The sequence below is a fragment of the Lygodium microphyllum genome, chromosome 10, assembly GCF_053477565.2.
Source record: "Lygodium microphyllum isolate KBCC chromosome 10, Lygodium_microphyllum_v1.1.10, whole genome shotgun sequence".
In the NCBI taxonomy this organism is placed as follows: domain Eukaryota; kingdom Viridiplantae; phylum Streptophyta; class Polypodiopsida; order Schizaeales; family Lygodiaceae; genus Lygodium; species Lygodium microphyllum.
Genome location: NC_141144.1, coordinates 110543215 through 110570187, shown reverse-complemented (window position 1 = coordinate 110570187; position 26973 = coordinate 110543215). Strand labels below are relative to the sequence as shown.

At 37.6% G+C, this 26973-nt stretch overlaps 1 protein-coding gene across 1 annotated transcript; it reads right to left on the bottom strand.

Annotated features, from left to right (window-relative positions):
- Window positions 1-21408: 21408 nt before the first annotated feature.
- Window positions 21409-23112, bottom strand: LOC148030430 (protein EXORDIUM-like 1). The gene has a single exon (XM_087686747.1). It carries the CDS (start codon window positions 23012-23014, stop codon window positions 21956-21958), a length of 1059 nt encoding a protein of 352 aa, XP_087542873.1. The 5' UTR covers window positions 23015-23112; the 3' UTR covers window positions 21409-21955.
- Window positions 23113-26973: the final 3861 nt, after the last annotated feature.

Sequence of the window (26973 nt, the reverse complement as noted above, 5' to 3'; positions counted from 1 at the left end):
AATGTTTATTCATTATGTGTGCAAATATAGCTGGTGCATAACAATAACTTCATAGTGATCGAACTATGTTCTAAATGCTATCTTAAATACATCAAAGTCCATATGAAATTGATGATATCCTAATTTGAGATCTCTCTTGCTAAAAATTTTGGCTCCCTTAAGTTTATCAAACAAATCATCAACTCTCAGGATAGGGTAACGGTTTTTAACAGTCATCTTATTTCGAGCTCTATAATCAATGCACAAAACTAAGGTTCAAAGGCTTCAAGAATCAATGAAATATAAAACCTTCAAAATAGGTACACCAAAAGGAGAAGAACTAAAAAAAATTAAATCCTTAGTTAATAATTCAATTAATTATCTTTAAAATTTTTTAAATGCAAAGGACTGTGCCTATATGGAGCTCTGTGATGTGGAGAAACACGATAAAAAATCAACTTTATGATCTAGTTCTCCTTGTCATGGTGGCAATTCAAGTGGATAATCATCTGCAAAACAATGTAAAAGCCTTTTCTATGTTGTTAACAATATAGTAGCTTTAAAATTTTATTCTTTAGTCACAAAAAGCATACATGCTTTGTGTTGCTTTCTAAGTGCTCTCTTAGCCATTTAAACTATTCAAATTCATAGTTGCTAGTTAACAAATTTGTTCGTCATTGAAATTGAAAGTTATTATGTGAGTGTGCTAATCAATGGCATGATTAAATTGATATCTGAAAGGCATACCATGGATAATCACTAATGATTGGAGAAGTGTAACTAGAAAATCACATTTTTCCTTGTACGCACCAATAGAGATTTCTAACCCTTTCATTTTCCATCATACATTGTATCTAATTGCTTAAACTGCACATTTCATCTTGTACAATGAATGACTAGTTTTTAATTGCAACCTCCTAACTAGTTTTTATAAAATAAAATCATAAAAACTACCATTGTCATGCAAAATACTCACATCTGAATCATACATACAACCTTTCATCTTCAATAAAGCATGTAAAAAAATAAGCGTACATGATTTTAATTTAGCCATTGCTTCTTACTAGAATAAGTCCATAGTCCAATCAAGAGCATAAGCAGGTACCTTCTCAATGTTATGTAACTAAGTTGTGCTTTGATTGTTGTTGGATGATAGGTGAACTTGACAATCTGATCGATAATGTATAGGTTATTCACAATGATAACAAGTAAACTTGGGCTTTTTATTTTGAACATTGAGATTTACACCTTGAGACTTTACCTTGTTGTTAAGATTGTTGTTTGTATACATTTGTGATTTACTACTTCTTGCTTAGAAGTTAGAAGACCTATTAGGTGAAAAAGAGTTAGGTCAATCATGCACAAAAGGTTTCTTCAGGTTATGGTTGTTGTTGAAAGGTCAATATGGATGGGATTGTTAACTGCAAAGCATTTGGACTATACATTGAAATTTTTTATTGGCATCATGGTGGCCATGAGAAATAGCTTTGTGAAGGAAAGTGGATATAAGAGAATTCAATTTAGCTTGGATGCTAGATTGAAGACCATCTTCATATTTGCATCACATCATGCTCTCAAGAATTTTCTCAAGTATGTGCAATAGAAAAAGTCTTTGCCAGAATCTTTTCATATAGATAGATACATTATTACCTTCTTACCAAGATAGACCAATCATACATTTCTTGAAGATAAAATTGAGGTGAAAGGAAAGATTTTTTAGCGTTTTCTTGAAATTCGATCCACACATTTGGTCAATGGTTGCTATGGAAAAGAACATTCCATCAAAGTGAACCTTTAAGGTTTATGGCTTAAGATTATTAAGCCTTATCTTTATAAAGCTTTATCTTTAGAAAAGGAAGTAAACCATACCCCCTAGTTAGGAAATTCTCATATAGTTTGGGAATTCCCTAGCTATAATAAAGCTTTAAGCTTTATGGCTTAAGATTATTAAGCCTTAGCTTTATAAAGCTTTATCTTTATCTTTAGAAAACAAAGTAAATTGTACCCCCCCTAGTTAGGTGACGATCATGATGGCAGCAATGAAAATAGCAGCACAATCACAAACAAACACAATGGACTGCACAGATTGTTTTGGTGCCACAAATTTGAAATCAAATGGTTATTTGTAGGTCTATAGCTCCTCCTCTCCACAATGGTGTAATTGCATTAGGAGAAATATGGACTCTCTTTTTTGCCCCTTAAGGGATTTCTCTCACCTCTCTCTCTCTAAAAAGAGATTCCAAAATAATATTAGAATAAGAGATCTTCTACAATCAAGCAAATCTCATATTTGTATTTTCAATAGATTTCACCTATTATTTTATTCTCAAACTGTAGGATAAGATCACTTTTTCTCAAAATCCTCATAGCTAAAAAAGTACACTTCTATTTTCTATAAAAATGGAGCCAATCATTAATATACAACTCTTTAATGCCCTCATGACTTTTCAACATGAAAATATATTAGAATCATTCTCATTATTGCTTCTTAAAAGGGCAGAAGTTAAAAAACGATATAAAATGATGTACACATCATATTTTAAGATTATTTTTTACCCAGAGACATCCTTTTGACTCGAGATTTTCCTAGTAAATTTTTATTTTTTTTGGACAAGCATATACCTATTTCTGGGCATTTTTTCATTCCCTCTCAAAGCTCTAGTTTTGTCCGAAATTTTGTGTAATCTTCTCCTTCCCTCCATAATATGGTTTCTTGCATATGAATTCTTTTGAAGCAACACTCAGTACTATCTACAATATTCTCTACCTTGCTGCAAGCAATCTCAGGAGTGGTTTTGATAGCATTTGCTGAAATCAAATAATCTCTATCTACAACACTCTCTACTCTGCTACAAGCAATCTCCCTTTTCAGTATTGTGCTATAAGATATCTTCCACTTCAACACTCTATACTACAAGCAATCAAGTGATAATGGACGTATCTTTTTTTTTTAAATCTCTGTGATGTTATTTTTCTTCATAATTGTTGTTTAATCCTTAAGTTTCAATTGAGAGAGAGAGAGAGAGAGAGAGAGAGAGAGAGAGAGAGAGAGAGAGAGAGAGAGAGAGAGAGAGAGAGAGAGAGAGAGAGAGAGAGAGAGAGAGAGAGAGAGGGAAAGAGGGAGAAGAGAGGGGGAAAGAGAGAGGACTGTGTGAGATGAACTAAGAAAATAAGTGATAGAGTGACAGAGAGTAAATTAGGGTAGAAGACAAGATGATGTTATTGTTCTCCACTAGCCAAGCTTCTGTATAAATGTATTTAAATATCTTTGATCAATTCTTCTTGGGGGGGGGGGGGGAGAGAGAGAGAGAGAGTTTTTTGGATAGAACAAAAGATAAGATTGGATGTTGATTAGAGGTAGATTAAAAGCTAAGATTATGGGCAAATTAGGGGTTAATTAGGGTCTATCATGATTGAAATCAAGAGAAAGAGACAAGATCCAACTGGGTAAAAAAGAACACAGATATAGTGAATCAAAGGGGTGTAATTGTGTGATTTGAGCCAGTCCAGAATTAGTTGCATGCTGCTGGATTGATGCTGACCTGTAGCTCCCAGATATTTAGATGTTCTTGCTATTAATCGAAAAATTGGCATCAACTCCTTAGTTACTATTAATCAAAGGGGTGTAATTATGTAATGTTAAAATTAGCATATATTTTTCTTTACAAGATGCAAGTGCAGGACGTACCAAGAGAAAGAGAGATATTCACTTTCAAATGGAGGATGAATATGCACCAATGTTCAAAAAAATTGTAGAAAGGGATGATGCAATAAGATACAGGATGCAACAAGAAAAAAATTTAGGGGAAAAAAAATGTGGACCTTTAGGTTGATGGGTGCATTTATCCACCCAATCCAGTCCCTCAAAGGCCGCCACAATTTGAAGGGCTTACATCATTTGTAAAGTTCATTTGTGAAGGCAATGAAGGCAATGAAGGATTGTATGGATACGTATGTAGACTTGTCATACAAGGATTAGCAAGGGTTCATCAAGCCTTGACAAATATGCAAACAAGATCACAGGGGAATATGCTGTCTTTGATGGAAAAGGATAGATTATTGGCTGAGAAGGATAGGGAGAACTACTATAAAATCATCAGGTGCATCACGCACCATGATACAATATAGCTCTTCTTCCCTTAGCCCCAAAATTTCTAGTACATCTTGCATAAGTAAATATTCCACCCCCTCGATGATGATATCATGAAGAGAAGCGAGGGGTGGCTCATTGCTTTTCGGCATCTCAACAGGGCAAGGAGGTGGGTGCACAATGGCTAATCTTTGTGATGCCTCTACTCTCAGATCTAGTGTGATCTCTTCAGGCTCCCTCCCGAAATACTCTAGCTCTAGTCAAGAGGGTGTGTCAATGTCCTCCTCACTGTCCTCTTGCACCTCAATGCATAAAACATATATGGAAAATGTTGCATCGCACTCGATAAGATCCATCATGGCGTGGTCCTGGGATAAGGTGGGCACTACTCTGGCGTGGAGATGCTGCCCCACATGCACGAGGGCTCGATTTATTACCTTTGCATGGCTTGTTGATCCAGCACATAAATTATATAGGAAATCTATGGGGACCCATCTGAGCAGAGTCCACCAGAATAGAGCAAGTGAGAGGGTTTGCCGCATCACAAAATGATGCCAATATACTAGAGCTAGGGTCTATGACGGAAAGTGAGCTCTCTAGAGTCAAGGTCACGAAAAACCTAGGGTACATCTGGTCTCTTATGTGTGCGTAGCATGTGGAGCTAATTCATGCGGCGAAGGCGGGAGTGGTAGCCATGGCACACAAAGAGAGAAGGGAGGAGAGCACTAGTGTAGGGAAGTAGAGAATGAAAGTGAAAATGAGTTTGGAGTTATAGCTTTTATGTATCTAGGGTTTTAAATAAAGGTTCTTTTTTAACCCTAAAGTTTCAAATTAAAACTCTTACCTTAGTTTCTTTATTTCAATACTTTATAGTAACCATTAAAATTACTTATACAAACAAATGCTTCGTTCTATATTATTATATCCTCGAATATACTTAGATCATTGTGTATATTCAAGTCCAACTACAGAAAATATAGAAATTTTTTAAGAAAAGAAATTTGAAAGACCTTCAAAATCCCTTAGATCCAATTTAATATTTAATTTTAAGAAATAAGTAGAAGAGATGAGCTACAATATATCATTATGTAAATACAATATTGCATAGATTAGAGAACTCCAACTTGCAATTTAATTATGATTTTAAATAGCACGATTGACTAATTACATTATGTATTATCGCACGCTTGGATCATAGTAAACTAAGATTATCTAAATTGAAAGTACTCAGAAGTTTTAAAAATTTTTATTTTCGTTCTTTATATTAAAAAAATACAAAGATTCCACTATCTCAAGGATATGTGGAGAAGCACATTGTTTACATGTCATGGATTGCTCACTACGAATCCTGAATTTTCTATTATCTAACTTGAAATAGAAGTTGCAAAGGGACTCATTGGACATTAATTGGATTTCTTGTCTCAGAAAATAAATGGGCCAATGGCTCTCTGCGCTGACCACAAAAGGATTATAACCATTACACAAGATAACCACATCTATGAGAGTTGTATGTGTCTCATCTCGGGTATCTTAATCCAAGCTGATCCACTCCCCTCGCAAAAGTCACCATCTTCTATATCGAAAGTGAATGCACAGAGTTTATCTAGCGATGAAATACATGTAATGAAAACAAAAATAATGGTAAGTAAATGCAATAATACAACAATTCATCTAAGCAAGTCATACGTCAATTAAATCAAGGCATTCAAAGTAGTAAAAAAGATTTACTTGAATGTGAGGTCAGATTGGTTGACCCTGCATTCAATCGTCTCACCAAAATGTGTTCTTTTGACTTGCCAAGACTCACCCAATAGCTGACTCATCCATTCCTCGAATGGACACTTGCATTGATAAGTAATCTTTGTTTTCTTCAGAACATCACATAAACCAAACAAATTTGCAAACAATGAGAATGGAATAAACCAACTAAGATGCACATCTTTGGAGCCTATGGTGGGTTTCATAGCACTATTTATGTCAGATTTTATCTTGGACTTACATGCTCCTAACAACTCCAAGCTACCAATCAACCATTCACCACTAGATAGTGGTAGCAATGGGACATGATGCAATCTCTTGCTTTCTATTACATACAATGAATTATAAAAAAAGATATTTTGAGTTGCAAGTTGACTTGCAGAGTTATTATCATAGATCAAAGAACCTATGTCTTCATGCCAAACATGTATCTTGCCACTCAAACATTCCACATTCTGCCATTCATGCAAAGTTGATGGATATAGATCTGTCAGTAAAACAAGATTGAATTAGAATACAGCAAAGATTTTTAAAAACAACTCTGATGTAAAAGAATAAACAATGATAAAATTTAAAAACTGTTTTGATTATAATTTGCAATGTAGTTCTTGTCGTGTACAAAGATTTGTTTGTGCGTATAAACATGTTGGATCAACACTTCTATTAGTGTACTTGTTCCATTAAACACTTTTCCGAACTCTAAAATTCTACCTTTCCAATGTTTGCTAGGGTTTGCAACATCCCTACGCCTGACCTTGAAACTCCCTTGAGTACTTGGGTACATCAAAATCCAATCCAACTTATAGTACTTATCACAAATCCAATTACCACCACTATCTTTCCTATTGAAGACCTCCACTGCAAGTATATTACTTATATTTTTCCTCCATGAAGACATCTATGATAACCAAATAGAAAAGTTACCTATCAGCATGTGTATAATTTGCAAATGTTCTCTCCAAATGAAATGAAATTTAAATTGAGCAATTTTTAAAAAACATTGTACCTGGAATTCTTTTCACAAAGAAGCCCAGAGATGTTGAACAAGAAGTTGACTTATAATAAGACCATTGTTCCTTCAGTGACAAATTCCTAGAGTACAAAAACAAAAGAAATATCGAGTCAAAGCATACATATAACTTACATAGGCTTTGTCCAAATGAGTTGAAACTTAATCATCGAGCAACAGAAAAAAGTGGCAATATACCTATGGCTCTCTTTGCAAAGAAGTCCAAATATGTTGAAGAAGTTGAGTTTTTAAAAAATCATTGTTCTCCACCCTCGAAGACTCTAGGAGTAAAAAAACAAAGGAAAAATCAGTATGCATATAGCTTGCATACATTTTGTCCAAACGAGATAAATTTAACCATAAAGTAGCAAAAAAAAAAGACAACATACCTGTAACTTTGTTTATAAAGAAACTGTAAGATGTTGAAGAAATTGAGTGTTCAAAAGATCATTGTTCTTGACTGTAAGAGACTCCTAGAGTACCAAAACAAAAGAAATTACATGTCAGAGAATGCACATAACTTGCATAGGTTTTGTCCAAACAAGATAAAACTTTACCATAGAACATCCATGGAAGAGAATAATATACATGTAAAGTTTTGTGACGAAAATCTTAGGGCTTTGGTAGAACAAGCTCTACTCTCATAAAACATGTGAAACTCACTCTCTGTTTGTGTAGAGGAAATGAAATTTCACAGGGTTACAGATAGGGCAAGCAACAATGACGCTGTAAGATTTTGTTAGGAAAGAAGAAGCAGGAAAAGAGATATGATAAATTTGAGTTCCGCCTAAGAAAGAGGGGTAAACTGAAAAGGGGAGAAATGAAAAGTCAAACATAAAAAATAAGAAAATGAAAATTCAAGTCACAAGCTTCTAGGAAGTGTCAGCATTGTATTCCCCACATTTCCCCTTCTTTTATTGCTGAGGGAATATTTGGGCCAAGATATGGGTAGAAGATTCATGTTACATGAATCTGGAATCCGAGCTCTCTCATTGGTTAGGCCTATATTTCTTTATTCACTCCTTAAGGGGGAGAAAAGAGAGTCCATACTTCTCCTAATGGTTATGACTATCCTTCTCTATAGGGAAGAACCTCCTTGGCCTAAAAAACCATTAAAAAGGTGGTTTTAAAAGAGTCCACTTGAATTGATGGTTAATAGATGGAGAGAGAGAGAGAGAGAAGCCTTTCAATAGGAATTTTCTCTCAAAAATTTTGAAGAGAGATATACACCATAAATGTTGAATAAGGACCTTTAAATCAAAAACCTCTAGTACGAATCATTTTTCCAATAGATAACAAAGCAATGCATGATGTTGAAGATGATGTAGATGTATAAGCATGGATGATGGCTTTTTCCTTGATTTTGACAAGCTAACCAATCACTACGCTTTGATACCAATATTGCTAGCCTTTATCATACAATAGCTAAAAATTAATAGAAAATATGAAGAGAAAATATTGCAAGAGAAAAGATAAATCCACAAAACTTGCATGACACAAGATTGGGTGCAATCTCCCCCATGTATGGGTGAGCATCTCCCCCATACATACATTTATAATATTTGATCAAGCTTTTGTGCTCAAAATACATTGAAGGTATCTTTTTGAGTTCTTGCTTTTCCATTTCTTGCACAACTTGCTTTTGTGAAAATAAATTTAAAACACTATATAGATTACCAACAAAAAATAGTATTTTATCTTTTTTAATAAATACATCCAAAATAAATCTATTGAGTATGTGTGCACACAAAGTCCTTGTGCTTATGGGCGGATATAAAATATAATACTTCAACCTTGTGTAGCATACAATTTCTAATAATATTCCTATGTTACAAAGCATGTCATTTCTATGCATTAAAATATGCATCCTCAAAATCGTAATTCTACATAACTCCATCTAATAATCTACTCACCATAACACAAAACACATAAGCATCCTTCCATCTATCTACCAAGCATAATGTGACTAGTATCACACATATTTGTTCATGCAATAAGTCATAGATTATATGACAAGTAGAAAAAATCCACAATAATAAAATTAAAATGCATCTTATTTTCATAGTAATTTTGGTAAATTACAGTAATAAATAAAATTCCACTATAGCTAGCACCTGGGAAAAACACACTAGGCCAAAGCCACCTAGGATTATGGTGTATAATCACAAATCCCTTGGGCAGTAGGCATAAGACACTCTACAATTTGGGGAAAAAATAATTCAATAAAGCTATTTAGGGCTACATCCTTAGCTTGACAAGGCATGAGATTTTGACCAAATGGCCAAGGGTATGAAGTAGTCCGTGTCACATTCAAAGAGTGGACTAAGATTGAGTGGTATTAAGAGGAGAAGCCAATCATGAGTCGATGTTTTCAACATCAATAAAGCTGAAGACCAAGTGCTACATTGAGAATTCCATGCTTAGATCCAATTGATATATATTTTTTATTGCATCAACATTCATAAGTGAGTTACACTCACTTTATTGGCAGAGACTTGCAAAGAGGTTCACCTTTAGACACTACCACTCAACCCTAATGGAACATTGAGAAAACCTTAGGTGCTCATTGACACAATCCAATCAATACAAATTGTTTAGAGCTTGAAAAGCTAATAGCATTAAGGTATCACAAAAGGGATATCCTGGCTTGCAAGATCAATTAGGTTGCAACTCCAAGGGATCTATGATTGCCAAGAGAGCAAGGTGCCAAAGAAGATTGATCATCATATATATGTTATCTACTTACATTTTAGGCACAACAAATTAGATAGATCCCTTGCCACTGCCCATGATCTCATAACTTTAGAGCAATATTCACAAAAAGTTGAGGTCTATCATTTCAAAATTTCTAAAGAATTTGAAGTAAAAGGTACTGAGAATATTATTAGCATGCAAATAGTAATCCACCACCAAGATTATTTGTGAAGGGGATTTTTGATGTAATTATAATCTTGCACATGGGAATCACTAGAATAGCTCCATTCTAATAAATTGCTTCTTGTTGATGGATAAGGATAGCCACTATTTGACCCATTGATTCTCCAAAGAAAAACCTTGATTTATCCCAATACTCCCCTTTCTTTGTTCTAAATATTGGAAGTTATAAAGCCATTTTCGTATTCAATCATGATCACATAGTTGATGTATATATGATTATATATATATATATATATATATATATATATATATATATATATATATATATATATATATATATATTTTAATGATATATACATGTACCTCTAATTGTCCAAAAAATCCTACACAATCTCTTGTCAAAGAGGCACATACAAAGAAAGTCTATGCAGTCTCCTACCACATGCCTAAAGTTCGCGATGTAGCATCGCATGCCCTCTGATTTGTCACATCTTTGATTTGCCTCATCCAGTAGATACTTGTTTGCAATCTAGAAATGTTCTACACGAAGATTTTCCTTAGGGATCATGATAACAACATAAGTTGTATCATAGAGCTGCATGCATGGAAAACAAAGGAATAGAGTCAAGGAGACCATACTTTTTTGAGCTAAATTAGGGGCGGTAAAAAAAAGAACTTAAAGATAACTAAGTTCTTAGTTAATAATTTTAAAAATGGGCTAGTTAATTCAAGTTAAGGTAAGTCTTTGGGAATAGACACCATCTTGTCACTACACCATTGTAATAGCAAATGCCCTAATGGGCAATGCTAATAATGTCTACATTTTATGTCGATAAACACAATAGATGAATTGTCATGCAGGCAATGTTCCACACACTAGGTATTGGCTTTCTAGTTGATGTTGGATTTTAGAATAATGACAAGTTGGAGGATTGAGGCTCCATTGTGTGCCAATTGAAATGGATTTCCCACTAATATTGGACATCTTCTCACATTGCCTTAGCTAAGGAATGAATTTATCATTGTAAAATGAGTTGGATGTAAGTCATAGGTATGTATATGATATTTGTAGATGCCTTGTCTGGGGTTCCAACTTTGCAACCATAACAAAGGAGAGAGGGTGTGTTGTGCATGTGGAGTTTTAGTGTAACAATAATTATTCCATTAATTTAATTAATTCAATACATATCATGTACAAATTTGACCGTTTTGTATTAACAAATAGTCTTCACATCCGCACATGAAGGATTTAAAAATCTCAAAAGTGTCTTTACTCAAATAATACTTTCACCCTAATTGATAAAAAATAGGTGTCTTGGATTTAAAAGTTCAAGAAGCAAAAGACCCAACCCTGCCTGTCACTCTTGAGAAGTAAGAACTATCTACAAGTAGTAAATCAGAAGAGAGGTGTAGAGAACTTGACCTTACAAAAACAACAAAAAAGGCCTACTCAGATGATTAGGGTTGATTAACACCCTTTTGTTTTGATAAAACATCCATACACAAAGGGTTGGTCTTTGATTTTATAAAGGAACTCATAAACTAGGGAGCTTGGATCTACCCTAAGTAATTTGTTGGATTGCCATCTATACTTCTATAGAAGATAAGAGCACAAGATAATGGACAAAACATATAGAGACTATGACTAGAGACTTTACACTACAAGATACAGGCCGCATACCAATGTTCAAAGCGATGCAAATGTTCATAAAAGAAATTTCCCCCGTCATTGCTAAAAGCATCAGTACAAGCATCTCCACAAATTCATCGCAGATAGCATTGCTATTTACATCACTAATCTACGACGCAAATAGCGATGCTCTGTGACGCAAATAGCAACGCAGATAGCTATGCATGCAGTAAATTAGTGATGCATGCAATAAATTGGCGATCCAAATAGTGACATTTATTATAGAGGGAAAAAATTTTGGTGGTAGAGCAACAAGTCACCCATAGCACCATGTGTTGTATGATATTCTTCAAAGAAATTACATATTGGATACGCAATTTTCATCAAGACATGCGCAAAAAACTACTTCAAACCATAAGACCGATAACTCATAAAATAAGTACAAGACTAGTGATGAAAACATACAAAGGATGATAAGTATATCTAAGGAATGCTATATGGAAGAGGCCTACACAAATCACAAGATCAAAAACGAAGATGATGTGCACTCCATAAATCCAAGCGCATGCTACATATCCTCGCAATCTGAAAGCTCCATGCAAAGGAGCATCAAACGGACTCTACAAAATGAATAACTAGACATTAGTCCACCATACATACTGCATCATAAAGAAAAATAATGACTAAAAACAAGAAAGAGGATTGACTTAATGGGCCGTCGTGTGTGTACAATATATCGATAAGTGTAGTGAGACCGTGTCTCTCTACATATCGAGTCTCCAAACCTATGGGATCGCAGTTTGTAATGGAGTGTTGCAAAGAAAATAGAATAGCATTGTTAGAAACACGATTGTTAGTAGAAGTGATACTATAAACAAGAAAGCGATAAGAACCAAAAGAAAACTTATAAAGTCCTCCAAATAAGTCTTGCGGCCGCCACTCCCTAAATGGTGTACAACCTTTGCCTTCAATTGTGCCCTCACTGCCTCCTGTTGTGCTACCGCACCATCATTCTAGAGAACCTATGGCCTCCTCCATGAGTCTCCACCAATCCTCTACGTCTAGCCACTCGGGTTTTGAGGGCCACCACTCTTGATTGCCTTACATACGTCTAATTGTCTATGAGACATGTATGCATGTATACACTCCATTATCCATCCAATGAAAAACCTCTCTGTCCCCCATAGGTACTGGAAAATCCTCATGCAAGGATGCCACTACATAGTCCTTGCTCCCCTTGGTTATAATCTTCCTATGGTCCACCAAAACATTATGCCTAAAATACTTGATAGCACAACTCTTTCATACGAGACATCACCCTCCTTCCCTCATCATTCATGATCACATCACCTATCTTGCCATCTACAATGTATTCATACCCTACTTGGATAAGTCTAAGGTGTGTCCTCTCCTACTTGCAACCACGCTCTTAGGTATAACTAAGAAACCCCTATACATCTGGTGTACCTACGAGGTTAGTATCTCTCGGAGTAGCACCCATAGGGGTGCCACTTTTGCAACTGAGCAAAACCCGACGTCACGAGAGTAGATGTCCCTATATATGTAACAAATCCTAGAGATGACAAGTCTCCATGAGATCAACGAGATGGAGACACTATATCGGTGCCTCCACACACCCACCTGAGCCACCCTCTCTCGAACCAGTACAAGAGCGAGGAGTAGCAAACCAACCGTGGGCTTATAGCATCCACATCTCCGCAACACCCCCGACAACCACTCTATCTATCCGTGGCTAGTCTAGAGTGTCAACCTTGTCTATTAGAAATCATAGTATTAGAGCGTGCTGAAGTGGACCTCACAAAACGACCTGATGATATCCGTGATAGCTCCTAGTTTGCCATATTCCTAAATCACACCATCTAATCCGGAGACATACGTGTGAATATCTCTTGCAACTCCTCATCAGTCATCCTTTGACTCACATCCTGCTCTCTAGGTATCATCAAAGGTAACCTACACAAACAGAAAATGATGTTAGCATAATCAATATAAGGATTTAGGTAAAGGACGATAATATAGATCTAAAAAAAAGATGTCAATTAAAACACATATTCTAAAATACCCTTAAAAGTGAATCATCGATGAATTGAGCAAGCAGATGCAAATACAACCTAGCTTTTGGTCCCATGTCAATCTCGTGGCACAACTCTACAACATTGGAAGGTCTATAGATAGGTCACCATAGAAAGAGGAGTGCACTTAATTCTCAAAAATTGCATACCCTTCTATCTCTTCGTCTATGTTACCCGTGCTTGTCTCCTCTATATGCTCTAAGCCCTCTTTGCCCTCTACCCTTCGCAATATTGACCCCTCCACCTGCATACTCTCCTCGTCTATGCTAGGAACATTGCTTTCATCATACACTTCTACACTCCAAGGAGTTGACAGCACAACATACCACCATCGAGGTTGTTGTGGATTTGGACAGAAGATTGTCTATTCAATATCACATTTTAGAGTGAATCAACATTTGTGATTGTTCCGTATCATGAAAAAAATTAAAAAATAGGTCATGCACCTGTTCACAATGACCTAATAGGATAAATGTGTTGCACAAATCCGTCTATCTTTTCTCGGAATCTAGTTTCAAAAATCCAAATGGACCTTGCTAAATGGTTGTCCCAACTCCTTCCAATATCACTTTGAACCACTATATATCGAATATGATCATGGAGAAGCTACAATAATCCACTGAGATAATACTTTACAAGTTTCCAAAATACTCCATCTCATCTACTATGGTATTCGGATCCATGGCCCGCCGTCGGCTCTCTTGCTCGAACTTTGCCACGACACTACAATCCATTGTGGAGTGCACTCTGTCGATGCACTCAACACGAAAATGTCACCTGTACGACCACCCCACACTATAGATTTTGTACTATACACAAAAACGTAATGGTAAATGTCGCATGCGCAACCACACCACACTAAGGGATTACAAAAATGATTGCAGATTGATTGCAAAAGGAAAACATGTTGGTAGATTATTTACTCTTGATGTAAATCTATTTGAAATGGATGCTACCATGTTTGCATAAGGTTCAGGTATAGTGTGGCTTATATTGAAATTTAGGATAAGAGAGTTGTCATGCAAATGTACAACAGCTAAAAGACATGCAATCAAAATAAATTGTGGATGGCTTGCCTAAGTATAGAGTTGATGGGATGCACAATGTATGTGAAGCATGTCAACTTGGAAAGCAAGTAAGGCATGCATTTCCAAATGAAAAGTATGTATGCAAAAAGACACTTAAATTGACACATTTTGATATGTAGAGTTTTACAAAGATTGCAACTTTGAGTGGTTGCAAGTATTCTATTTCCTTCATTGATAGCCATATTTGTAAAGAATGGGTTTACTTTATGCATGAGAACAGTGTTTTAAAACCTTTAAGGCTTTGGTTGCAAGATTGTATATTAAATGTCTAAGGTCGAATGGAGGGGGAGAATCCCTCCAATGAGTTTTCAATTTTTTGTAGAAAAATTGTATACAAAGGCAATATACATGTAGATGTAATCTACAGCAAAATGGAGTTGTTGAGAGTGAAAAAATGGGCATATTGTAGAGATGGCTCGTGCATTAATATCTAAAAGAAACTCACTCCATTACTATTGGGATGAAGCAATTGGCTACTGATGTATACATTATGAATAGGACACCCATTGTTGTTGTACCTGGTGTGACACCTAAAGAGAAGTTTACGTGTAAAAAGCCAAATCTATCCCATCTGAAAGTATTTGGATGTATTGCTTATGTACATATTGCTAATAAGTTGTGTAGCAAATTGGATCCCAAAGCAAAAAAATGTGTAATTGTTGGATATTCTCTTGAGCAAAAGGGATATAGATATTATAACCCTGTTACCCGTGAGGTGACCGTTAGCAGGGATAGTAGCTCATCACTATGCATACATGGCTAAGGTTGTTTAAGATATGGAACCCACTTGTTTTGAGGATGCAGTGGATAATGAGTATTGGGATCATTCTATGGATGAAAAATTGGTTGTACTAATGGATAATGACACATAGGAGTTAGTTCCCTTAATTGAAAGTAAGAAAGTTGTTGGCAACAAATAGGTTTATAAGGTCAAGTAGACAGATCTATTGAGCGTTGTAAGGCATGGTTGGTTCCCAAAGGGTATGTACAGATGCATGGTATTGATTGTGAGAAGACCTTTTCTCCACTGGCTAAAATTGCCATTATAAGGGCTGTCATAGCAATGGTTGCATCAAAAGGTTAGCTCATGCATCAAATGGATGTTAAGAAGGCCCTCTTGCAAGGGGAGTTGCAAGAGGAAGTTTATGTGCAGCAGCCACCTAGTTATGTAAATGAGAATCATCTAGATCATGTATGAAGGCTTTGTAAGGCCTTGTATGGGTTGAAGCAATCTAGGGCATGGCATTACAGGATTGCAGAATACCTTGTCAACATTGGATTTCGCAGAGCACGGACTAATCACACACTTTATACACGAGAGTGATGCCGGTATTGTGGTCATTACTATATATGCGGATTATTTGATCATTCTGGGTGATAGTGAGATAGAGATTGATGATGTAAAGGGTCTTCTCAAGGTTGAATTTGAAATGAAGGATTTAGGAGAGCTGTGCTACTTCTCGGCATAGAGATAATAAGGACTCTAGAGGATATATGGTTATCACAAGGACAATATGCATTGGATATATTGAAGAAGTATAGTATGGTTTATTGCAATCCTATTTCTATTCCTTTGGATGTTAATGCTAAGCTTTGTGCACATGAGGGTAACTTGATTGAGAATATCACTATGTATCAAAAGATTATGGATAGCCTTATCTATTTGGTGACCACTAGGACAAACCTAAACTACATGGTTGGTTTGGAGAGTCAATTTATGCAACTTTCATAAAAGCCACATTTGGACGCATTGCAGTGCCCATTGCGCTATGTTAACTCCACATTGGACTATGCCTTATTCTCCACTGCAGGTCTACCATTATAGTTGCATAGTTACATAGATACAAATTGGAATGTATTTTAGATAGGAGATCTACCAATGGTTTTATGTTTTTCTTTGGGAGTGCTGATGTTACTTGGAGCAACAAGACAACCAATAGTTGCGTTGTGTCTAGTACAAAGATAGAGTACAAAGGTGCTACAATTGCAGCATGTGAGGTAGCTTGGTTACACAAGCTACTGGTGATTTGGGGATACAGATGGATAAAAAGATTCTCATCTACTATGATGACCTTAGTAGTATTCAATTAGCTAGGAACCCAATGTATCATGTGAGGACCAAATACATAGAGATCTATTACCATTTCATTCGGAGTGGGTTCTAACTAGTAATATTAACTTGATTTATGTTAGCATAGAGGATCAAGCTACTAACATTCTCAATAAGGCCTTGGAAGCTGAGAAGCTTCAATGCTTCAATGTTTCAAGACTATGCTTAGAGTTCACGAACTCATTCTGAGCTCAAGGGGGAGTGTTGAGATGCCAAGCTTTACATGAGCTGGCATTTACTATATGCCTTGGTGATGTGGCATGATATAATTCACTAATGCGTTAGGTGATTGACATGAAGATATGCCAATGATTCTACTATTGGACTACACCCATGTAGTCCATTCTTGGTTATGGCATATTTATTGTACCACCTCTTTTTTCCTAGCGAGTTCACACTTAATGACCACATGTAGATATGTTGTGGTACTTTCATATTAGTCTTTTATCATATTGTAGACAATCCTTTTGTGTGAAGAAGAAAGAAGAAAAAGAATATTTCAACCCTATCTCTCTATGTTCTCAAGTCTCCATTGCTTTTGTGTGTGTGTGCTCTTGGGTTTTTCACATCTCTCCCCTCTTGTCTATTTTTCATTAATAAGATGATGGTCAATTTGAATGATCTCGAACCACACAATACCCAATAGCATACACATCAACCATAATGTCCTTCAATAAAGTGCCTGCAAGAAAACAAAAGAAGATGCGGCCATTAGAATAAAGGTAACCAATAAGAGGTGTCCTCAAGATAATCAGGGTTTATCAGGCCATGGTTTGGAAAATTGATTGGGACAAGTTAGATGGGGAATATCCGATGTTGAAGGGAACACACAATGCCAGGTAGAGAAAGGAAGCAATAAATGCAGAGGAAAACATGTCTTCCATCTATAAAATCACTGTCAATCCAGAGGATAGTAATGTACCAAGAGTGCTAAAAAATGGTGTACCTATAATAAACATAAATCTGTCCGGATATTGGCCTGCAATGGAGACCACCCAAATGAAATATGATGTCAACTAGGTTAGAAAAAACCAGCCAAATTGAAACGCACCAAAGAAAGAAATTTGTTCGCCTATAAATAGGCCGCCCAATAGAGAACAGTGTCACCAACCTTAAAGGTTGCCGCCTAATAAAAATGCACCTATCCAGCAACAAAACATAGATACAAGGGGGGGCTGCCTATAGAAAATGCAAGCAATGTAGAGCCTAGTTTTGTAGCACATGGGTGGAGGCCGTCTGCTCAAAAACGTAGGTGATATAGGGCTTGGTTCTACAACACGTGTACTAGGGACTGCTTAGAAAAATCACAAGCTATTTTGGTGTTGCCCAACCATTCTTAGCCTATTTGTCAATCAGGTACAATAATGGTGCTACCTAGTCTAGTAGAGGCTACCTAGGAGCAAAACACAAACCTGCCCTAATAAATGCAGCCTTAAAAAAAAGGGGTTGGAAACAAGCTACCTTGCCCTATTTGAATCCAAGCACAAGGTCTATAGCACGTGGAGATGACACCTTGCAAGTTTTGTTGTGAAAAGCATGCTCCCCTTTGAGATCTCCAACTCCCACATGTAGCTCGAATACCATGTGAGAGTGCAAAATGGAAACAAGAAAGTGAACATGGAGAGGAGACAAAGAGAATGCATGAAAAGGAAGGAATTGTTAGCAGTCATGTTTGTCATGCCTTGTCATCTCCTGCCTGTGAGCCTCAGTCTGAGTCAGACGAGGACATTAGGAGCTCTAACATGTCTGTCATGTGTTATGATGGGGGAGGCTAGTCACTCTCGATTGGCTGTCTTAGGATGTGTATTTCTTTTTTGCCTCTTTTAGTGGACAGCCACTGGCTGCCCGGCCACTTTTTTGGTCACTGATGTGGGCCACCCATTTTAGGGCATTTTTAGGGTTTAACCTTTTGCCTATTTATAGGCAGCCCCCCTCCCCACTCAATCACTTGTCTTCTTGCAGATTCCGACACTCCTCCCCCGTGGTGGTGCTGCCATCATCATCAGCCTAATCTAGTGCCCTCACTGACGTTGTGGGCTGCGTGCAAGGACTGATCAGTCTCCTTCCGCCTTTCCATTTGTATTCAGCATTCATTTCAATCAGTGCAGATTTCTCTTCCTTATTTTCTGCTTTCTCTCTCTCTCCCTCCGTGTTCGTATTCCTTCTTCCGCAGTGCACTCTCACAAGAACAATGTGACTACAATGGTTGAAGGTACGATGCTACAACAATCAACTCCAATGCGCGGCTCTACACATCAATGTGAGCACTTAATGATACAAGTAGATGAGAGAATGAGGGTTGGTTGATCACAAAGGATCAATGATGGATAATGGACAATGAAAGTGGGAGGGAAGGCTAGTTAAATATAAGTGAAAAATACAAAAATACCTAAATGTAATCAAACCCCTAAAAAATAGCCAAAAAGTGCACAAAAAGAAATGCACTAATGTGCCCTCCATCAAAAGTGTCTAAAACACACAAAATGACTTACAAACACAATGCTAGAGCTCCTAATGTCCTCATCTGAGTCAAACACTACATCCTAAAGCTTTTGCGCTAAATGTCTATTCTCTTGTTTCAAGTGTCATGGATTATGTTTGAGCTAGCATATGCAAGCATGTTTGAACTCCAAGATATGCTTTTCTTTTTTTGGGAGTGGATGCTTTACCCATTTCACTCAAAATTATGTATGTGGTTATCATAGGTTTCTACAAGTTTAGGACCTATACTAACAGCATTCGTAAGTACATTCTTATGAAAAGCAACTTTGTTGCCTTACAAACACAATGTTAGAACTCTTAATGTCCTCGTCTAACTCAAACGCTACATCCTAAAGCTTTTATGCTAAATGTATATTCTCTTGTTTCAAGTGTCATGGATTATTTTTGAGCTAGCATATACAAGCTTATTTGAACTCCAAGATATGTTTTTCTTTTTTTGGGAGTGGATGCTTTACCCATTTCACCCAAAATTATGTATGTGGTTATCATAGGTTTCTAAAAGTTTGGGACCTATACTAATAGCATACACATGCACATTCTTATGAAAAGCAACTTTGTTGCTATCTTTGACACCAAACCTGGCTAGCATGTTAAAGAACCGCTAAATAATCTTAACACACCTTTGAGATATTGAGAAGGCCTGGATGAAGGTTCTGTTAAGTTGTAATCATGCTTGACTTTTGTCAAGGCATATCTTGGAAGGGAAAATCTTGAATAAAAGTATTTATTTACTACGAGATATATTTGTAATACATAGGCAGGGTGTAGAACCATGGAAATAACTTGTAGAAATTTTACCAGTATTAATGAAAGATTACATAAAAGATTACATAAAAGAAAAGGCCATTGTAGAAAACTTGTAAATAGATTACATAAAAGAAAAGGCCATTGAGACCATCTTCACTTTAGAGATTGGGGCACAGCGCAAAGAAACCCAAGTACAGTAAGGCAACCATATCCACTTGCATGGGGGGGGGGGGGGGGGGGGGGGTACAGACTCCAGAGAAAAGGGAAGTGGGTGCTGGTATGCAGTGGCCAGGTTGCATCCCCAAGGTACAGGCACAAGGCCATTAAAAAGTGTGTTCTTGCAAATGCTCTATATGGTTTGCCCTTGCTCTTGCTCTTGCTCTTAGAAGCTGTACAAGGCATCAACATGCATGATGATTAAAAGAGAGAGAGAGAGAGATCTAAGGCTGCTGCTTCTCCTAGCATGCATATGCCTGCTGGACCATATCATCAATATTACCAGTGTACCGAATATAAAGCTGTCAGAGAAAATAGCTTTACAGCACCAAGCACAGTTGTCTGCTTTGAAGCCCCTGCTTCGTTTTGAATGCCTCAGAACGGTACACAAATATTACAACGGCCAACCAAATGATATAGCTGTTTCAATGCTCCACTCAGACCAATCTCTCACACACAATATTTTTCCTCACTTCAAATCATCACCCACTACAGTGCACAATTAACCCACATGTTTTTAAAGGAGAAAAGAGACCACATTGCTCAAGAAAAAGGTGGGTTCACTTCATCCTAAAGCCTGCTCGAGCCTCGCAAAAGCCCTAGAGCCTGCATGAGTCTCGGGACTCGCAAGAGCCTTCAAAACTTTCTTGAAAACATGTTTCTGTAGTTATTTTACAAAAACATGAAGTTCCAATTCGAATTTCCAAATTTCTCCTTGGCATGAAACCAGAAGGGTCTATTGTTTATCGTGACTCAACCAAAAATTATTCTTCCGATACTCTGAGACCATTACTGTATAGTGTCAACAGAAACCAGCATTCCCTGAAAGGAGAGCACCTAAACCAGCAAGAAATAGCAAAAACCCGCGAATTACATCAAAAATGTCTACTTGAAACCTCTGCTTCAATCTGAATGCATGGATATGTCAATAAGCAGCAAGAGTTCTCACACATGCAAATTTCTGAAGTTAATTCGTGCTGCAGTTCTATAACATATATCTCACAAGAACATCATGGTGCAATTATAGAACATATACTTCACAATAAAAACCTGCGAGAGAACCCGATTATTCTCAGAAATGTCAAGTAGCTCCCACCGTCTTCAGTTTTCTTGATCCATTAGACGTCTTAAGAGAACCATCCCATTCAGTACACTAGCGTAGAGTGACATCAAACCAGACCATTTTATCCTTCAGCTTGATATCTTCACTTGGCATTTACTGAACACGAGTATAGAGCAACATCACACCAGACCATTTTATCCTCCAGTTTCATATTTTCACATGACATTTACAGAACAGATAAGTGAATGAACAAACAAAAAACACTTTCTTATGTAAACATAAATTTACATATGTCAAAACCCAAAGGTTTTGCATTTATGTATTTGACACATTCTTGCGTGCACCTCCTACATCCACAAGCACATACTGCACCATCTTGGAGGAAGGACAATCCTCTTGCTCTACGCCATTTGAAAATTACTGTGCCAGCTATGAGTTGGTTCAGGAGTTTGTGCATTGCATTTGTGTCAGCGTGACTATCTTACAGCTATGACGAAGAAAGAGGAAATGGCTCTCCCCAACTTCATCCATATTTGGTGCAACAGTAGCAAGCAACTCGTGATATTGCTAAGATTTTACATAACCCTGCATCCTTTCTGTGCACTACTAGCCATCCTAACACTTCTTTTTGGACACATTTCTACAAACAACTCATGACCCAGCAACCGTCATGAGACACAATGCCTGAAACTCAATGCAGGGGTGCCATAGATAGCTCTCTATCAGTAGCCTTCTCGCAGCCAGCTAACTATGGATTCTACACCACTTCTTGGACATGAAGTAGTGCTCCATCTCACGGTAAACCTGCACAGGACATGGTTTTGGGGTTCCAGATCCATGGGACCAGAAAACGGATCCCGCCAGCTCCCTCCATGTTGTAGCTCGCACCATTGCTTGGATCTGTACGAAGCTCACCAGGAAAGCCAGGGTACGCATTACGCCCAAAAACCCCTGTGCAAACCCCGGCAGCTTCATGGAGCACATACTGACCATTTCCTTCATAGTATGCATTCCCGTAAGGGTTCGTGGCAACAGCCACAAGGATCTTTGCTAAGTTCATGACCATGCCATCTTCGGCGACACCATTGGGAGCGACGAGAGGCTCCATGGGAGGCCCATACACAGGCTTGGCAAATGGCCATGAGCAGAAACCAGGGCACTGAAGCCTGGCATTCCCAACCCATGCATATGCAATCGAGTCAGCATTCTCGCCCGCAGCATCGGCTGGCGTGGGCAGCGATAATGCCAACGAGGCATGTCCATGGCCTCCACAGGAATGCATACAGAAGCCATCAACAGAGACATCCGCAGCAGTGAAGACCAGGGAGATGGAGTTCCGGGCTGCACGGGTGGGGAATTTCCTCACGGAGGCCTTGGCGAGGGAAGCAATGTCAGACTCTTTCAGCTGCTTGCCCAGTGAGTAGCTGTCCAAGGTTTCTCCCCCCACCACAATGTTGCCGGACACGCCACGGCCGAGCTTATCTGTGTAGGCCCTGATGATGGACCACCACTGAGCCACAGTGGGGCTGCTGGGAAGCTGGATTGCGGTGAATCGGAGGGAGGATCTCAAAGAGGAGGAGGCGGTGGCTCCCTCGTCATGGTCGGCGACGGGGCTGAGGGATGCAAGGAAAGATTTGACAGCAGCGCGCTCGGAGGGGCGGAAGTCGCCATAGAAGGTAAGGTGAAGGGTGAGGGGCTGGGTGCCAGACAGGAGAGGGCCATTGTGGTAGGAGATGGAGAGGGGAGAAGAGATGACTCTTCTGGACAGGGCAGGGCGGGCCAGGATGAGGCTCAGGCTCAGGACGGCGAGCAGGATGGGAAGAGAAGGGGAGGAGGGACGGGAGGCAGCCATGGCCGTTGCAGAATTAAGGCTTATCTTCTCTCAGAGTCTCTGCAGAGCTATGGGTTTTGGGTGGGGGTGAGAGAGAGAGAGAGGGGGAGGGGGAAGTGGGGAGGGCGAGAGAGGGGAGACAGAGACGCCCTATAGTGTATGAGTGTGGTAGTCTATATAGCATATACCCCCGCCAAGCCAAATCATTGAATATCTCAATTATGATTATCATCACATACGATAATATTAACCTATGCTTTCATATTTTAGATCTTATCAATAAGATGAGATAAGAACTTCTAGGGTCCCAAAAGATGTTGCCAAGCCCATAGACACAAAACTTATGCAAAGGCTCCCTCTCTAGTCAATGGGTCATCTCTCTCTCTCTCTCTCTCTCTCTCTCTCTCTCTCTCTCTCTCAACACAAAAACCTAGTCAATTGGCTCGCCTTCCTTTCATGGCCAGCAAGCCTTGCACATCACTTGTTCATCCAGCTCACTCAAGCAATGCCATCACGTAAAATTAAACTTCCAATAGGAGAACTAAGTTAGCACCTCCATGTGGAGCCACACTCATGTAACAAGTGGAAAGCCTTCTCGTTCCTCACTAAATAGCTAGGTGTCCATCACCTTTAATTGCCCATTTCAAGAAACAATAGTTGCCTAATGTTAAAACAATTGTGTCTAGAGAGAATTCCCCAAGAACAAAGCTCATCAATGGCCATCCATTAGACACTATATTTTTAGAGGTGGTGCACATAAGAATCATGGCAAAGCATTGTCATTTTTTGTCACCCAAGGCACTAGATTCTTAGCCATACTAAATTCCTAAGAAAAGTAAGCACAATGGATGCAATTTAAGATCAAAATATCAAGCTTAAACCGACAGTTTGAATGATGAAGCTTTACCCTTTCACAAATTTCCTCCAAAGTAATTTAGCACAATTAAGGCTCAAGTCAACGTGTGAGTGGACACATGTTGTGTTATGGATTGATTCATAATGATGAAAGTAATTTTTTGAATGTTGTCTCTCAAAATTTAAGTACATTACACTTGGAAGGTATCATCAAGCTTTATAAGCATGGATGTTTGTGTGGGCATGATAGTTCCAAAGCATCTTTTATGTTGGATAAAGTTGCAATGTGCCTAAGCAACTTCATCTATCTAGAACATCAAAAAGAGAACGTATGGCTTTGCATTTACCAACATATCTATAGAAGAAGCAATGTATTTGCCTTTTACAATGGCCTTTTTAATTACTATATTACACATAAGCAACTTTATCCAATGTGTGTTCCTTCTTTGTTAGACTTATAGAGTGGCTTTGCATTTGGGAATAATGTGTCTCCATTTACCATTAGACCTATTAATTAGTTCGTTTCACTTGATGTCTTCTTGTTTTTGCTCGTTTTTTTATATATTAATTATTTACTGAACTCTAGTAGAGAGCCTCTTTTGTTCATTCCCTTCTTTCTAGGCAATAAGAAGTAACACTTTAGAAGCATACCTAGAGCATATGCATCAATTAGATTTCTCTTCTTAGGTGATTAGGCTAAAGGCAACACAAGACATGGAGGGGTTCAAACTCACATACTCTAGAACTCACCCCGACTCTTTAATCATCAAGTCATGTGAATACACACACTCTAGAATGCACTCATCATATGAATATAGGTGTCGAACCAAGTGATGCACCTAGCAAGACTTGAACATGCAACCCTAACAATTAGGTAGTCACCTTTAGGATGCCAAATCTATAACCTATTCGCAAAAAATAGATAAATGATGTAAACCTTTCTCCCTTTTCTCAATAGCTTGAAATTTAATTAGGAGTCATTGCCGATGAGTACAAACCCAACATCTCATATACCCTCTTCACATTTGACACTGCCTAATTTTCTCATTTCAAGATCATAACAACACCTTTAAGATCCATCGCACTCCACGCAATTGCTCATTTGGTTGTAAGCGTAGTTTCCTATGAGATCATCACAACTTTGGCCATATATCAATTTGTAGAACCTTTTACCTAGGTGAAACAAAGCAACCAAGGAGGATCCCTTGCATGGCCCTCATTACTTACAAGTAGGCAAGGTGCCCACCCTTTCCGTCTCCTATGTGCAAGGGTTGATTGTTTGCATTATTATTCTACAGCTATATGCATAAATATTGAAATAATAGTAAATTTCCATGTACATGCTAATGTAAAGGTATCACATGTAGGTGCACAATTTCTTTTGTCATCACTTGGTTATGATCACTAGATCATAATAAACACATCCCTTAGCTCTTTGCATGCTTCAAAAAACATGTGAATAGACCTTCATATTATATTGTTATTATTTGGTTTATATGTGCACTCTAGTCAAGTGTAGTATAGGTGTTATCTTCTTAATTTTTAACCTCAATAATGTTTCCCCTCATGGGAACATAATATTATGACAAAGCCAACTGTGTTTACTCTTTCATTACAGACCATTGAGAATGATGGAAAAGCATGAAACATGATTTATGCCTAATGTAAGCAAATTATTTGAAAATGAACCCTAGCAATCCTAAGGATTAGGAGGTTGCCCCCTACTTTGCCATCACATGGTTGTTCTCATATGGGAGCCTTAGGTAAGCATTGTAACAATTTAAACAATAAAGTTGTCAACACTAGTATGGGAAGCCCAAAACAAATTTTATCTATTTTCTAAGAGGGCAATAAGAAACCTTGTCTCGATGCTACAAAAAGTTTAGTACCTTGCTCATTTTTCTTTTGCATCCCTCAAGGTTGTTTGATTTGTGAACCCATTGATTAAACTACAATGAAAAGAGGAGACTAAGTAGCATGAGTGACATAACTCATCATGTTGAATGCTAGTGAAGGAGATTCATTGAATTGTTGCCACCCTTATCCCAAATGTCTTGAAATTGGACACTTTCAAGAAATGCTTTTCAAACAACAAAATGCTTAATTCCCCTATAACCAGGAAATCGGTGACTAATTGAAAAGATTCTGACACTTGGTTCCCTCTCATCCAAGCAAACATGCTAAATTTGGGATTAACTTAAATGTCTTTGTTTTTGAGAACCAAGGTGGTGCACCCTTTTATGCACTTGCATTGCATTAGAATAGAACACACATGAGACAATTGAAATGATTGACAAAACCAATGGTTTGAATCTCACCATATCCACCAAACATTTTGCATTCAAGTTATATGTATATAAGACAATATAATAGATTCATGTGAATCCCCTCGTGTCATGTACAATAGCATACATCTGTCACTTAAAGCCATTGCTCATTCATAAACATAAGACATGAAAAAATTGACAAGTGTGGAGACTATTCAAAGCGCATGGTTGTTGAGATGCAATATAAAGTGATGTTAACTCTAACTCTATAGCGACTCTATACAAGATTGAAAGATGTATCTTACCTTTACTTCCACATCTTCAATCATTCAAGGTAAGACATTGTAGAGTGGCCTGGTCAAAATAAAGGTTCAACCTTTAGTCATTGCCATATTCACCATGTTTTCTTTTTTTATTGCATAAGTTTAATGTTCTTGGAATTAGGGCTCTCTTATATGACATGTTTGATAGACAAGCAACACCTTTAGATGTGTTCTTTCTCAAAATTGTCATTGCATGAGGAGTTTGTTGATGAGCATAGTCCACTTATGCAAACTTACCATCCTTCGAGCCCAATAGCATAGGCCCAATAACATAGTGGAATTGAATGTACCAAACTTTGGACTTGATGTGTAGTTTAAATAGTTGCCTTGATTTTTCGTGACGTCATAAAACCACATCCAAATCATTTTATGGGAGCTTCTAGTGTTGTGATTTTGTTGGATGATATCAAACATTGCATGAGCTCATCAATGAACAATAATATTTTATCAACATTTTTAAGGTAAGCTATTGGGACCATGCATAATTACATGAGCTTCTTTGAAATAACATTTTTAGTACATTGCAAAGAAAATC